General features: G+C 46.8%; 2 protein-coding genes across 3 annotated transcripts; both read left to right on the forward strand.

Annotated features, from left to right (window-relative positions):
• The first annotated feature begins 2,275 nt into the window (after positions 1–2,275).
• On the forward strand, positions 2,276–10,204 carry bop1 (BOP1 ribosomal biogenesis factor). Its single transcript, XM_061759968.1, has 16 exons — positions 2,276–2,438; positions 3,077–3,220; positions 3,301–3,369; positions 4,424–4,578; positions 4,640–4,757; positions 4,835–4,936; positions 4,994–5,206; positions 5,295–5,456; positions 5,545–5,625; positions 5,704–5,773; positions 8,773–8,905; positions 8,979–9,162; positions 9,241–9,532; positions 9,607–9,691; positions 9,768–9,875; positions 9,973–10,204. The coding sequence occupies exons 1-16, from the start codon at positions 2,322–2,324 to the stop codon at positions 10,124–10,126; spliced, it is 2,187 nt and encodes a 728-aa protein (XP_061615952.1). The 5' UTR covers positions 2,276–2,321; the 3' UTR covers positions 10,127–10,204.
• Positions 10,205–12,277: 2,073 nt separating this feature from the next.
• On the forward strand, positions 12,278–15,911 carry ntaq1 (N-terminal glutamine amidase 1). 2 transcript variants are annotated; one of them, XM_061759990.1, is made up of 7 exons: positions 12,278–12,556; positions 14,595–14,694; positions 14,811–14,861; positions 14,938–15,086; positions 15,442–15,566; positions 15,646–15,761; positions 15,893–15,911. In XM_061759990.1, exons 1-6 carry the CDS (start codon positions 12,498–12,500, stop codon positions 15,756–15,758), a joined length of 597 nt encoding a protein of 198 aa, XP_061615974.1. In that variant the 5' UTR covers positions 12,278–12,497; the 3' UTR covers positions 15,759–15,761; positions 15,893–15,911. The 2 variants fall into 2 exon arrangements, with proteins under 2 accessions (XP_061615974.1, XP_061615975.1); XM_061759991.1 differs by lacking the exon at positions 15,893–15,911 and having other exon boundaries at positions 15,646–15,834.
• Positions 15,912–15,922: the final 11 nt, after the last annotated feature.

The following is a 15,922-nucleotide window of genomic DNA, read 5'->3' on the forward strand; positions in this document are numbered from 1 at the left end:
TTTCATTGTTGTTGTGTACAAGACAAGAGAGAATACCTCTGCCATGGACTTCCACTACTTGACTTTGTTGTACTGCAAACCCAAAAAATTAGCATTTTTGGTTGTGTTGGGATGTATTTTAACCCTGTGATTGGCTGGCGACCAGTTCGGGGTGTACCCCGCTTCTCGCCCAAAGTCAGCCGAGATTGGCTGACCAGCACACCCGCGACCCTATGTGGGGATAAGAGGTGTAGAAAATGGATGGTTGGATGGATCTTAATTTCGTGTCCACTCATTCAATTCCGTGCCGGCTGACAGGGGCAAATTCTCTACAAACAGCCATATGCTGCATAGCAGGAATGACGCAAGACGACAAATACAAGCACATAAAACAACAGCAAAAGAAAAACACTGCAAGTTTAAAAAAAAACCTGCAATCACACAAAACAACAGCAGAAGAAAAATGCTGCAAGGTACAAATGCTGCAATCACAAAAAAACAGCAAAAGAAAAATTCTGGAGGATTTTTAAAAAAGGGCGGCACGGTGGACGACTGGTTAGAGCGTCAGTCTCACAGCTCTGAGGACCCGGGTTCAATCCCCGGCCCCGCCTGTGTGGAGTTTGCATGCTCTCCCCGTGCCCGTGTGGGTTTTCTCCGGGCACTCCGGTTTCCTCCCACATCCCAAAAACATGCATGAAATGGAGACTCTAAATTGCCCGTAGGTGTGAATGTCAATGTGAGTGTGAATGGTTGGTTGTTTGTATGTGCCCTGCGATTGGCTGGCAACCGGTTCGGGGTGTACCCCGCCTCCTGCCCGATGATAGCTGGGATAGGCTCCAGCACGCCCGTGACCCTAGTGAGGAGAAGCGGTTCAGAAAATGGATGGATGGATGGATTTTTAAAAAGCTGCAATCTCAGAACTGCTAAAGAAAAATGCTGAAAACACAACAAAACACGGCCAAATGCACAGACTAATCACAAAAACTGCAAAAGAGAAATGCTCTTGTTCACGACACACAACGGAAGTTTTCCAGTCCACGAGGAGGCGCGACGTCCGGGATGGACCAGTCCTTTTTTTTGTCCTGTTCGGCTGTTAGGTCAAGCAGAATGGAAAATCGGTATCCCTTTCATGCCGGAACAGTTTTACTGTGTCACAGTGGAGTTTTGAAGCTTCCGCTGTGGTATTATAACTGAGGTTTATTGAGAATCAGACTTGATCAGTCAAACAGAACAAAGTTTCTAGAAGGGAGAGAGAAACAAGACAACAGACAAAGCACTAATTGTAAACAGGATGAGAGAAGTCAATCATTACATTATCTACAACAATGACATTAAATATAAGTGTTGCATGGGGCTGCAGTGCTCCACCCTGTGAGGGAAGGACAGGACAAGATAGAACAGGACAAGAACAGGAGAAGAACCATGCAGGACAAAGGTCGTGAACCCGACTGTACAACTGAAATATGGTGGCATTAATTATGTAAATTATAAAAGTCTACATGATGAGAGTATAAGTGAGGGGATACACAAGCGATTTGCATATTCATGAGCTAACCCGTGACCCCACACCCAGTGAAAGAGTCCTAGGGGTGTGTGTCTGCGGATACATGCAAGTGAATTGACATGCACAGACTGACAGAAGTGTCCTGTGATTGCTGTGGCTGCACCGCGGAGGCTGAGGACCCCACCCGATCAATCCAGGGTCCGCCCGAGAGCAGCCCGGCGGGCGGTCCGCCGGCCCCACCGAGGCGCCCCGACAACTGGCCACCTGGTGGGGTCCCCAGGGTTGTGTTTGCAGCATTTTTGCTATGCTCTTGTTGTTTTTGTGATTGCAGCATTTTTATCTTGCAGCATTTTCCCTTTGCTGTTGTTTTCTGTGAATGCAGCATTTTTCTTTTGCTGTTTTATGTGCTTGTGTGTTTTTTTGTTTGGTGTCATTCTTGCATTTGCCTGTTTGCCAACCGTACCATTATTTACTGTCATAATTACCATTAGGCATTTATGCATATAGACATGACGTAGTTATTTGTTCGCATCATGTTACAAACAACGTTGTAGTCTCACCTGGCAGGCAAAGTGTAGACAAAAAAGACTATTTCTTGTGTAGCTACTTGAAAACTCGTTTCGACGTGAACTTAATAAAAGAACATCAGATCTGGCGGAAGGAAGCATACATCCGAGTTACATGACGCCATATGTGAGATTTGTCATTGTCCGCATTTTAAAAAATTATTACTTAGTCCTTGTTCGCCGGTGTGTTGTCAATAAAGTTTGTCCTTGTCCTTCTTTGTGCTGTCAATAAAGTTGAATCTTTTACGTAGCTCTCGTTCACGTGCTGTGAGATGGCGGACACTTGGAGTGAAAACGTGGACGAGGACAACACTGAACTTCCTGAAATGACCCAAAAGAAAAAGAAGGAGAAAACGAATTGGGTCGCCGAGGACGAGGAGCACGACGAGGTGATGCGCGCACACAAGCGGAACCCTAAACAACCGGAACCGGGCCAGCTGGCTAGCTGGCGGCTAGCTGTTAGCGTACGAACGTGCTGGTTTCAAGAAGCCAGCAAAAGGCTGCAAATGTTGCCCAACTGGAGCGGCTCGGTTTAAGGCTTGTTCCAATTCCAAGCCAGTGTGGCTCCAGTCGAGCCTGCCAGGGCTGCAAACGCTGGAAAAGAATCTAGCCCCAAAGAAATGTTCGAGTCTCCACATTCGATTTCCACCACGCCATTGCATGGGACATATTCACTGCTAGTTTACGTTTAGTAATTTTATCTAACGTGTAATCATATTCAACGCAGCATGAAACGGTGATAGCACTGTTGAGACACTTGCGCTGTGCATGCGTTCACGTCCATCCAGTAGAACATGCATCATGTAAACTTGGCGTCATTCGTTTTGTCTACCTGCACTCCACGTTAAGTTGTGTTTGCATCAACGTGTTCCAGTGAGATCATTCTTCTCAAACTTTGTTCCTGACAATATACTTCTTGGTGGGGAATATGTAGTGTTTGTACTAATTACTTAGTAGTGTAGTGTAGTGTAGGTAGTAAGTATGTAGTGATTGTGCTGTATAGGTGATGTGTATATTTGACTTGTAGATCTTCAGTACCAAAGTGTCTGACAAAGAAGAAGATGACGAGTCAGAAAGTGACGAGAGCGTTTTTTCTGGACTCGAGGATTCAGGGAGTGACAGTGAGGATGAGGATGGATCACATAAGGATGAAGATAATGACGCGAAGCAGGTAATGTTTGTCATTAGTTGTGTTCTCCTCATTGCATCTCTTGTGTGTACTTGTTCCTTCTATTGTGCGTCCACTTGCAGACCAATGTGTTGAACGATGGAGATGGCGAAACGAAAGAGGAGTACAACCATGACTCATCGGACGAAGAAGTAAGATGTTTTCTTAACAGTAGTCATATTGTATATAAATTATAAAAGAAACGGTTTGTTCTTGTTAATATTAACTTTAGAGCAGATTCGAAAAATCTTCGATTGGACTTTCCATTTGTATGGACAGCTCAACACTCTTAATGTAACAGCGTGAGAGTACAGTAAACCCCCATTGTACCGCGGTTCACGCTTGGCGGTCCTGATATTTCGTTTTTTTGTGTGTTTTTTTTACATATTGTCCCCTGTGTCTCTAATGCAATTACTAAAGCTTTTTGTGTAGTAATAATAATAATAAAAATAATATATTAAACTCATATAGCGCTTCTCAAGACACTCAAAGACGCTTTACACTAATCAGATGACAATAACAGTAAGGTGAGTGAGCAGGAAGCCCGGGCGGTGGGTGCCGGTGTCAGCGACGCTGTCTACCGCGGTGGAATGCAGAAATGTGTCGTTGGCCGAGGGGAGCCTGGCTGGACATCAGGGCTTGCGCAAAGATATGTGCGGTAACTGAGCTTGCTGCACGCATGTTTACGAGTCACAACCAAAGCCGGCCGGGTGTTCGAGAACTTGCTGAAAGAGCGATGGGTAGGTGATAATTTAGCTAAAGTATTTTAAAAAAAATGTTTTTAAATGTTTAGAAATAAATCTCCTCGGCTTTCCTAGTTTACAGTATGTAACAACAACAACAACGCATAGTCCTTCGGTGAACATGTTGAGTGAACGTGAACCTCAGGGGATGTATCATTAACTGAATGAGGAAGCACTTGAATGATTCTGAGAAAAAGAACAATTCCGTGAATGAATCTTTTGAACAAACTGATTCTAATGATTCAGTACACTCAAAAGAACTGTCGTGCCCCAGGATGTCACCTATTGTGAGGGTGGTCCGGAGCATAACTCCCGTGATAAACGAGGAACTACTGTACACGCAAAGCAGCGTTCTACAGTAATAGCCTGCTTTTACATGGCATCCATTATGAGAATAATCCATGAGAAGCCTTCGTAAATCCATTCCGTGTTTTTTTTGTAACATGCTCATCATCATCATCAGGACATCAGGAACACAGTGGGGAACATTCCCATGGAGTGGTACAAAGACTTCCCTCACATTGGCTACAATTTGGACGGAAAGAAGATCTACAAGCCAATCAGAAACAAGGACGAGCTGGACCAGTTCTTGGATAAAATGGAGAACCCTGACTACTGGTGAGGCCCGCCGTTCACGTCGGACCTCATTGCGAGACGCTAACATGCGGTTTGTGTGCAGGAGAACGGTCCACGACAAGCAGACGGGAAGCGAGGTGGTCCTCTCGGACGAGCAGGTGGCGCTGATCAAGCGCCTGCAGAGGGGACAGTTCGGAGACATCGACTTTAACGAGTTCCAGGTGAGCTGCCAGGCGAGCTCCTCAACCGGCCGTTTGTGTTTGGAAGTTGAAAGTGCACCCTGTCTCGGTCCCCTCAGCCCTCGGTGGATTTCTTCACGAATGACGTGATGCTTCATCCCGTCACCAACCGACCAGCTGACAAGCGCAGCTTCATCCCGTCACTCATAGAGAAGGAGAAGGTAAGCTTGCCGTGCGCCTGACTCTTCTGTATGACACCACCTGCTGTTCGCTTTCAGGTCTCCAAGCTGGTCCATGCCATAAAGATGGGCTGGATCAAGCCTCGCAGAGTGCAAGACGATAGTAGGGGGCGCTACTATGACCTTTGGGGCAACGAGGACTCCTCTCTTGTTGCCAAACACAGGATGCATCTGCCTGCTCCCAAGATCCCGCTCCCCGGTCACCAGGAGTCCTACAACCCTCCACCAGAGTACCTGTTCACAGAAGAGGAGGTACGTCCGGCGCCTCGCGTGATGTTCACCACTCGGCCTCACCTGGAATGAATGAATGCGTGTAAACGATAAATATTCCTCTCCGCAGCGAGCTCTGTGGGAGCAGCAGGACCCTTCGGACAGGAAGTTGCCCTTCGTTCCTGTGAAGTTCTCCAGCCTCCGGCAGGTTCCGGCCTTTCCTCGTTTCATCCATGAGAGATTTGAGCGCTGCCTGGACCTTTACCTGTGCCCTCGCCAGAGGAAGATGAGGGTAACGCCCCCTCAGCGCCTTGTGACGCCATGAGTAGCTGCAGAGCCGCTCGCTCACTAATGCCGCCGTCGTCGTCGTCTCTCTGCAGGTCAACGTCAATCCCGAAGATCTCATTCCAAAGCTTCCTAAACCTAAAGACCTGCAGCCCTTCCCCACCACACAGTCTCTGGTACACACACACAAGCACAGAGACACACACACAGACACACACACACACAGCCTGACACATGTGTTTACCTGTGTCCAGGTTTATCGCGGTCACAGCGGTCTGGTTCGCTCCATCAGTGTTTCTCCATCAGGACAGTGGCTTGCGTCAGGTAGGTGGGGCTGTGTAAGGCATGGTGTGGAGGTCGCACGGAAGCGCTGATAAGGACCAGAGACGGAGGACTCAAGTCACATGACTCGACTGGAGTCAGACTCTTATCACCGATTTTAGGACTTGCGACTAGCTTGGCTAAAATTTCCTAACCCTTACCCCAGCTGTCATCGGGCAGGAGGCGGGGTACACCCCGAACCGGTTGCCAGCCAATCGCAGGGCACATAGAAACAAACAACCATTCGCACTCACAGTCACGCCTACGGGCAATTTAGAATCTCCAATGAATGCATGTTTTTGGGATGTGGGAGGAAAGCGGAGTGCCTGGAGAAAAGCCACGCGGGCACGGGGAGAACATGCAAACTCCACACAGGCGGGGCCGGGGATTGAACCCGGGTCCTCACAACTGTGAGGCCGACGCTCTAACCAGTCGCTCTAACCACCGTGCCACATTACAACATGACAGAAATAATGGGTGCTAACTTACTGTAATTAAATTATTTTATTGCAATTAAATTAATAAATACTGTTAATGACATGCTTTAACTTTTTCACTGTACCGGATATGGACTGGAGTTGTGACATGAAAGCCTATCGGCATAAAATGCTAATTATCGGCCGATACACATCACACCGATCAGATCGGCGTAAAGTCTACTCTAAAAGTTCTTAATAATCGCCTCCATGGCGACGAATAAGCCACACTTCTACCTCAGGATGGGAGTATTAACCGCAGAAGACAGCTAAACCATGCTTATCCGGCGCTAAGATGTTCAACGTCACCAAGCAAACACCGGAATAAGGGATTGTTGCTAGAGTACAATTTTTACACAAGTCTCGCTGGAACTGCATTCGTACAGGTGAGAGTAATCAACTATGAAAAGCAAATTAATTTGTGTGTATGTATTGAAGATAAAATATAAGACACAGTCACACACAGGACAGTCCAAAAACTGGAAATGAATTAATAAGTGATCGCACACGTCAGCCAAGAGGAGGGGCCTAATGCTATATTAAATATTTTACATCAGCAATTTTGTAAACGTACATATTTAAACCCATATACAGTACATGCCCACACATACACACGCACACCTCACAACCACCATGTACATGAATACAAATGTTATAGCCTATGCGTTGTGAGAGTGCTGGGTTTTGATATGGACTTTTGAGATGTGCACAATAACTGTTCTCAAAATTACGTTATAGCTTATTGTATTTAACGTAATTTAAAAAAAAAAAATCCAATCTAGCTTTGTTAAAGGACTATCCATCCATCCATTTTCTGAGCCGCTTCTCCTCACTAGGGTCACGGGCGTGCTGGAGCCTATCCCAGCTGTCATCGGGCAGGAGGCGGGGTACACCCTGAACTGGTTGCCAGCCAATCGCAGGGCACATAGAAACAAACAACCATTCGCACTCACAGTCACACCTACGGGCAATTTTAGAGTCTCCAATTAATGCATGTTTTTGGGATGTGGGAGGAAACCGGAGTGCCCGGAGAAAACCCACGCAGGCACGGGGAGAACATGCAAACTCCACACAGGCGGGGCCAGGGATTGAACCCGGGTCCTCAGAACTGTGAGGCTGACGCTCTAACCAGTCGGCCACCGTGCCGCCGTTAAAGGACTATACAACCTAATATTTATCATTCTGTGATTAAAACTGTCACTACATTGTATGTTTAGCAGTTTAGTGCCTTGACAGTATTGAATAAATCAAAAACTGAAATTCAAAGTTTAAAAATATAACCCGTCAATATTTTGTCACTCAAAACAAATCAAAGAAAGAAAATATAAAAATATGAAGAAAATATCATTGCTCAGTTTTTTCCTAGTGGCATATGTTTGTTTTAGCTGAGATGCAAATGTTCCTGACAAAATACCAGGATGTTACTAAGAGGTGATGATAAGGCATCTCTGGATCAAAGGGTTGCTTTGAACATTTATACAGTGATTTGCAGAATAAATCAGAAAATCGAGATTTAAATTGTGTATCGCGTTAAAGCCTAAAAATATTGAGATAATGGTTTTGAACCATATCGTGCAGCCCTGATTGCAACAAATTCATTTTCATCCTTTTTGTGTTAAAGTGATCCAAAACCTTGGGCGTCCTCTGTCCAGAGTCCTCAACCATAGATATGAAGACTAGATATGCCAGCGCCCGGTAGCAGCCAGACTGTTGTACCGACGTGGGGGCCATGTTGGGGAGGCCATGACGTTGCGTGCGTCTGCAAGTACATTCATGTCCGTGGCGAACTGACGTGCCTACGTGGTGGCCATGTTGGGGAAATGACTACGCTGCATGCGTCTGCAACAAATGTTCATGCTGAAAAATTGGACCTGGGGGGCACAAATGTGCTTTTAATCATAACATTGTATTGCTTTGAGGCAGAAGGTTTTGCGTCAGCTTGTTTTTTTGTTTTTCTCATTCCCAGCCCTAAACACGTCTTTCCGGGGACCGCTTAGCTGCCCAACCAGGTGTCAGATGTAAAATAAACATTCAGCAACGTCGCAATGCATCCACAAAAATCCCCGGCCCCGCCTGTGTGGAGTTTGCATGTTCTCCCCGTGCCCGCGTGGGTTTTCTCCGGGCACTACGGTTTCCTCCCACATCCCCAAAACATGCATGAATTGAAGACTCTAAATTGTTTGTTTCTATGTGCGACCAGTTCAGGGTGTACCCCGCCTTTCGCCCGAAGATAGCTGGGATAGGCTCCAGCACACCCGCGACCCTAGTGAGGAGAAGCGGAACGGAAGATGAATGAATAAATGAATGAATTTAATTCCGTATTAACCATGTTAGTTCCACATCCAATTATATTTGTAGACGTGTGTGTGCATTCTTTTCATTGTCGTGCCAATATGTGTTGTGACTGACATTTATTTATTTTTCATGGGAACTTGAAGGGTCTTGCTCGAAACTTCCTTGCGACTTGGGGCACAAATGTGACTTTTAGAAGCACCTCTACTAAAGAAGGTGTCTTCCATCTTTCAGGAAGTGACGATGGCTCTGTCAGGTTCTGGGAGGTCAGTTCTTCACGCTGTGTCAAGGTGGTCCAAGTGGGCGGAGCTGTGAAGAGCGTGTGTTGGAACCCCAACGCATGCGTGTGTCTCCTGGCCGTCGCCCTGTAAGGACACGCCGCGCCACAAGGCACAGCGCCCTTGCCCGTCTCGCTGTCTGACCACCATCTCCGTCTGCAGGGACTCGCTGGTGTTGATCGTGTCACCGTCGCTGGCAGAGCGACAGGTCGTCTCGTCCTCGGAACGTCTGCTGGCCGCTTATCAAGAGGCGGAGCCTGTGGAGTCCGTGGGGCCCGTTACCTGGAGCGACGCGGAAGGCGAGGAGCATCACCGGGGCTTACGCCTGAAAATACGACATCCCAAAGTGTGACGCTCTATCCGGCCAAACGCAGCCACGGTTTGTCGAACCGATGCCCAACTTTCCCTCTGTTGCCGTCCCCAGGCCGTCAAACAGGTGGCGTGGCACGCCAAAGGCGACTACCTGGCCTCGGTGATGCCGGACCACTCCAGTCATCAGCAGGTGTTCATCCACCAGCTCAGTACGAGACGGAGCCAGAACCCCTTCAGGCGGAACAAAGGCCTGGTCCAGAGTGTCTCCTTCCACCCCGTCCGGCCGTACTTCTTCGTGGCTACGCAGCGCTTCATCCGGATTTACAATCTGGTCAAGCAGGAGATGACCAAGAAACTCCAGGCCAACTCCAAGTGGATTTCCAGCATGGCCGTCCACCCCGGAGGTGACCCGTCTCGTGTCTTGGGTATCGACGGTCCGAGATGTTGTAGTGCAATATTTGGTCTGTCTCATGTGCAGGTGATCATGTGATCTGCGCAAGTTACGACTGCCGACTCAGCTGGTTCGACCTGGACCTCTCCACCAAGCCGTACAAGATGCTACGGTAGGCGGTGGCGAGCGTACGCCTGCGCGGCTCTTCCTGGCTTGCTTCTTACGGTTGGGCCGCTTCATGTCTGCAGGCACCACAAGAAAGCTGTGAGGGGCGTGGCCTATCACAGACTTTACCCGCTTTTCGCCTCAGCATCTGATGACGGATCCGTCATAGTCTGCCACGGGACAGTTTACAAGTAACTGCGCGCGCACGCACGCACACACACACACACACACGTACGTACACACGTGTCACCAGCCACCCACACAGTAAACCTGTCTGCCTTCTTTCAGTGACCTGCTGCAGAACCCGCTCATTGTTCCAGTGAAGGTTCTAAAAGGCCACACAGTCACTCATGAACTTGGCGTCCTGGATGTGACCTTTCACCCCACACAGCCTTGGGTCTTTTCGTCCGGGGCCGATGCCACCATCCGCCTCTTCACCTAGTGGCCCGCCTACCTGTCAATCATTGATCGGGGTGCAATATTGCTTTTCTAATAAATGTTGTTTTCTTTGAAAAATCTATTTTATCTTTTCAAATCCATCCATCATCCAGTGATTCTCAACTGGTGGGTAGTGGACCAGTCAAATTTTATTGCATAATAATTCAGACTTTTACACTTTACGGTGTTTGATTTGGATTGCAGCCTTCATTTCCTAATAAGGCAAACTATTGATGTTGGACGACTGCTTAGCACGTCTGCCTCACAGTTCTGAGGGCCGGGGTTCAAATCCCAGCCCCGCCTGTGTGGAGTTTGCATGTTCTCCCTCTGCCTGCATGGTTTTTCTCCAGGTACTCCGGTTTCCTCCCACATCCCAAAAACATGCATGGTAGGTTGATTGAAGACTCTAAATTGCCCGTAGGTGTGAATGTGAGTGCGAATGGTTGTTTGTTTCTACCTGTATGTGCCCTGCGATCGGGTGGTGACCAGTTCAGGGTGTACCCCGCCTCTCGCCCGAAGATGGCCGGGATAGGCTCCAGCACGCCCGTGACCCTAGTGAGGATAAGCGGTACATAAAATGGATGGGTGGATGATGGTGCACTTTTCTAAAAAGAAATCAGTGCCAAGATATCGAATTTTTGTACATGCAGTTATCTTCATACTCTGAAAAGCACTTTAAACATGTACGCATGAGTAGTTATGTTTTTATAGGCTATTTTTGAACAATACTTTTTCTTAATTGTTCCTAGCGTCTTTGACACTGGTATGTGACTTAGCAACAATAGAAGAGTGTGGGTCACAGGTTGACGACGCTTGAGAACCAATCGTCTCGACCGCTTGTCCTGGTCGCCGAACCCTATCGCAGCTGACTTCGCCCTGAACTGATCACCAGTCAATCACAGGACATTGGTTTTAAATCATTCACCTTAAGTCATATAGTTCACAGTCATACATATAGTTAAGAGTTCACAAGAAGTCACTATGTGTCCTATTGATTAAAAAGATTCTTACTTAACCCAAATTGCTCTAAAAGCGTATCTATTCAAATGTGGGCTCGAATGATGTTAAAATCTGAAGAGAAATCTACAAATAAAAGCTGAGCACTTGTCCTTTTCCCCAGATGTTTAAGAAGTATGTCCGTCAGAGTGACAATGGCAAGCTCGACACCTCTACTGTATGCGGCCGACAGGCAAACTGCAATGATCGATATCACTGCGTTTTTCAAAGGGTTTCAAGAGATGTCAATGCAATAGGCCTTAAATCCATCCATCCATCCATTTTCTGAGCCGCTTCTCCTCACTAGGGTCGCGGGCGTGCTGGAGCCTATCCCAGCTGTCATCGGGCAGGAGGCGGGGTACACCCTGAACTGGTTGCCAGCCAATCGCAGGGCACATCGAAACAAACAACCATTCGCACTCACAGTCATGCCTACGGGCAATTTAGAGTCTCCAATTAATGCATGTTTTTGGGATGTGGGAGGAAACCGGAGTGCCCGGATAAAACCCACGCAGGCACGGGGAGAACATGCAAACTCCACACAGGCGGGGACGGGGATTGAACCCCGCACCTCAGAACTGTGAGGCTGACGCTCTAACCAGTCGGCCACCGTGCCGCCTAGGCCTTAAATCATTCAGTGTTTTGGTGCAGTTTTTCTTGGAAAGTGGAACACCTAACGCATCCTTCCAATTTTTGGGGACATGCTGATTTTGTATGGACTTGACGAAGATGGAAGTTACTTGCCAGTTGGCACACACTAATACAATTGCGGCAAGGGAACTACAAGTAAGCGTTCATAGGTTAAAATTTTGCAGGTTTTTTTTTTCCACCCAAATGTTCTGTATTGATATCCTATGCTTTTGCATTGACAAAAAAGTACATTTCCTGAAAACTGAGAAATGAGCAAGTTACGACTTAATTTCAATGTCCATGCATTGCCTTTGATGGGAACGTTGACCTTTCCAATATGGCCCCCCACGTAGGCACATCGGTTAGCTCGGCTGCAACAGTGCGCTGGCGTACAGATCTAGTTTTAATATCTATGTTGTAAAGTGTTGCCGTATTGCAAATAAAGTTGTTGTTTTTTTTTGGTACGGAGAGGAACAAAGCCACAATAGACCCCTCTCAAAAAAGTAGCTTCCGCCAGACAGCTCTTCAACTTAAAAGCTATCTTTTTCAACTGCACCTCCAAGAGAGGAAGACGCTCTTGAGCCACAACTATTCATGAAATCATATATTTTTCCGCATTTGCAGTAATATACAGAGGCGTATTCATCGTTATGTTGCGCAACTGGCACGGGTCAAAGCTGTTATATTGAAAGGAAATCGGTTTTTGTCTCGACTTGATGTGAAAGCTTCTCACTTTGTGTACCTCCAAAATGACGGAAGACAGAATCACACCGAGGCAGGACGAGTGTGATTATACCAGCTGTTACTGGTACAGAACACTACTTAAGACACCTTAACACACATGACTCGATTGTTAGGTTTATGTGTATTATGTGTTCATTATACATTGTATTGAACTTATCGCATCTTTCACCTACTTGTAAATTCTTTAAGACATATGACTCGACTGTTTATGTGCAGATACAGTGGATATGGAATGTATTCAGGACCCCTTAAAATGTTCACTCTTTGTTATATTGCAGCCATTTGCTAAAATAATTGAAGTGCAGCTGTCCATTTGTTCTGATCATCCTTGAGATGGTTCCACACCTTCATTGGAGTCCAGCTGTGTTTGATGATACTGATTGGACTTGATTAGGAAAGCCACACACCTGTCTACATAAGACCTTACAGCTCACAGTGCATGTCAGAGCAAATGAGAATCATGAGGTCAAAGGAACTGCCTGAAGAGCTCAGAGACTGAATTGTGGTAAGGCACTGATCTGGCCAAGGTTACAAAAAAAAAATTCTGCTCCACTTAAGGTTCCTAAGAGCACAGTGGCCTCCATAATCCTGAAACGGAAGACGTTTGGGACGACCAGAACCCTTCCTAGAGCTGGCCGTCCGGGCGAACTGAGCAATCAGAGGAGAAGAGCCTTGGTAAGAGAGGTAAAGAAGAACCCAAAGATCACTGTGGCTGAGCTCCAGAGATGCAGTCGGGAGATGGGAGAAAGTTCTACAAAGTCAACCATCACTGCAGCCCTCCACCGGTCTGGGCTTTATGGAAGAGTGGCCCAACAGAAGCCTCTCCTCAGTGCAAGACACATGAAATCCTGCACGGAGCTTGCTAAAAAAGACCTGAAGGACTCCAAGATGGTGAGAAATAGGATTATCTGGTTTGATGAGACCAAGATAGAACTTTTTGGCCTTAATTGTAAGCGGTGTGTGTGGAGAAAACGAGGCACTGCACATCACCGGTCCAATACAGTCCCAACAGTGAAGCACGGCGGTGGCAGCATCCTGCCGTGGGGGTGTTTTTCAGCTGCAGGGACAGCACGAACGGTTGCAAACGAAGGAAAGATGAATGCGGCCAAGTACAGGATTTCCTGGATGAAAACCTTCTCCAGAGTGCTCAGGACCTCAGACTGGGCCAAAGGTTCTCCTTCCAACAAGACAATGACCCTAAGCCCGTGATTCCCAACCAGTGTTCCATGGTACATTAGTGTGCTATGAGAGCTCCTCTGGTGTGCCATGGGAAATTATCATATTTCACTTAATTGGTCAAAATCTTATTAATTTACAACAAATAATGTATCTTTGTTCATCTATTTAAGCCAGCAACATATAAAGACAGACAGAACAAATAAATGCTCTTCTATTCGATGGCAGAAAGTGTATAATTGGTGTATCCACTTTTTGTGACATTTTTGTTTGTTGGTGTACTGTGAGATTTTTCAAATGTAAAATATGTGCCTTGGCTCAATAATGGTTGGGAATCACTGCCCTAAGCACACAGCTAAAATAACGAAGGAGTGGCTTCACAACAACTCCGTGACTGTTCTTGAATGGCCCAGCCAGAGCCCTGACTTCAACCCAATGGAGCATCTCTGGATTTGCAAGGAGGAATGGCGGAGGATCCCCAAATCCAGGTGTGAAAAACTTGTTGCATCATTCCCAAAAGACTCATGGCTGTATGAGCTCAAAAGGGGGCGTCTACTACTAAATACGTATGGCTGTGTGATATTTCAGTTTTTCTTTTTTAAATAAATCTGCAAAAATGTCAACAATTCTGTTTTTTTTTCTGTGAATATGGGGTGTACATTAATGAGGAAAAAAATGAACTGAAATGATTTTAGCAAATGGCTGCATTATAACAAAGCGAACATTTTAAGGGGGTCTGAATACTTTCCGTACCAATTGTATATTTACATGCATTGATCACATCCATTTCATTGAGACATATAACTAGACTTCACAGTTCTGTTTATATCGACTGTTCAGTTTCATTTTATTTAGAGACTCATGACTAGAAATGTCTATTCATTGAACCAAAATGACGGGATTTCTTTCATGTCGTGTGTTTGCAGTGAAGAAAATGTGTGGAAACTTTGCGAATTCGTCCGCAGGGAGAGAAGTGCGCCTCTCCAAGAACTCTTTGTGGCGTTCATCTCGAATGACAACAGAACGGTGATGTGACTGGCTCCCGCGGGCATCGCTTTGTTGAACGTCTGACCGTGTCTGGAAAGTGTCTTCAGATCACTGCCGTAGAGACTTGACTTGAAATGGGCCTCTTTTGCCATTAGGTTCCTTTGTGGAAACAGAAGTCAGCACGTGGAGACCAGCCTGTGATTTGGGTAGGTGCGAGGTGACCCGATGTTAGTCAGGGGTGTGGGGCACAGCCATGTCTCAAGCGCGGCGGCGTGTGTGCAGGATTATCACGTGGTTCTGCTTCACGTCCGGGGTCAGGGCGAGGCTGCGGTTTACGACCTGGACTCCGTGATGCCGTTTCCCTGCAGCCTGAAGCTTTACGCCGCTCACGCCCTGCGCACGGACCACAGCGTCGAACCCACGTACCACAGGTAGCGTCGGACACGTACAGTCGGACCTTAACTTACGAGTTGAATTTGTTCCGTGACCAAGCTCGTAACTCGAAAATTAACTTTTCTAACAAACACTTTTTGCCCATTGAAATGAATTGAAGTGCCCCTAAAAATATAGATATACATTTTGAATTACGCAACCGAATCGTCCCCCTTTCCCCCCCCCCCACTCACGTCACTTGAGTGCAGTATACCTGAAGCTCTGATAGGTCTCATATCTGAAGCTTTTGGGTCACAACACGCAAACAAATTGACCGAGCAACGGCAAGTAGCGCTGATACTCTTTTCTACTTTTTGAAGGAACTGCCCTTGACATTGCTGTAATGTTGCACAGGAAGTTGCGTGTGGTCCCCGCCGACTGCTTCCTGTTGAACTTCGCCTCGGACCGTTCACACATGAAGAATTCCGACAGCTCCTGGAGGATGCACCCCCCACCTTATCCCCCAATCTCCACTCCAGGTCAAAGTTAATGTCTAGAGCACGGGCACTCAGTCGGTAACCTCTCCGTGACCTCTGTTGTGACCTTCTTCCTACGCAGAGTCTCGCATGAACCTGGATGACTTCATCTCCATGGAGCCCACCCTGGGATGGGGCCAAGTTTTTACTTTGGACCACTTCCTGCAGCGATACGTCAAACACTCATTGTCATAGTGGGTGGGTGTCTTTTGGATGCTATTTATAAATGTACCTTGATAACATTTACCACAATAAAACCGTGTACTCTCAATTGCATTGAAGTTGAAGCCTAATCAAATCCATGTGTGGTTAATTATCTTTATTGATAGGACGACAAGTGCCACTGAATGGACTGAAAA

The sequence above is a fragment of the Phyllopteryx taeniolatus genome, chromosome 21 (assembly GCF_024500385.1).
Source record: "Phyllopteryx taeniolatus isolate TA_2022b chromosome 21, UOR_Ptae_1.2, whole genome shotgun sequence".
In the NCBI taxonomy this organism is placed as follows: Eukaryota; Metazoa; Chordata; class Actinopteri; order Syngnathiformes; family Syngnathidae; genus Phyllopteryx; species Phyllopteryx taeniolatus.

Excerpts from the sequence above, each read along its gene's own strand:
- bop1 (XM_061759968.1), top strand. The coding sequence starts at position 2,322 with ATGGCGGACACTTGGAGTGAAAACGTGGACGAGGACAACACTGAACTT. Across the intron at positions 5,774-8,772 it reads AGGACAGTGGCTTGCGTCAG|GAAGTGACGATGGCTCTGTC; the intron begins GTAGGTGGGGCT and ends TCCATCTTTCAG. Across the intron at positions 9,163-9,240 it reads TGAAAATACGACATCCCAAA|GCCGTCAAACAGGTGGCGTG; the intron begins GTGTGACGCTCT and ends TGCCGTCCCCAG.
- ntaq1 (XM_061759990.1), top strand. The coding sequence starts at position 12,498 with ATGACGGAAGACAGAATCACACCGAGGCAGGACGAGTGTGATTATACC. Across the intron at positions 12,557-14,594 it reads GATTATACCAGCTGTTACTG|TGAAGAAAATGTGTGGAAAC; the intron begins GTACAGAACACT and ends GTGTGTTTGCAG. Across the intron at positions 15,087-15,441 it reads GTCGAACCCACGTACCACAG|GAAGTTGCGTGTGGTCCCCG; the intron begins GTAGCGTCGGAC and ends AATGTTGCACAG.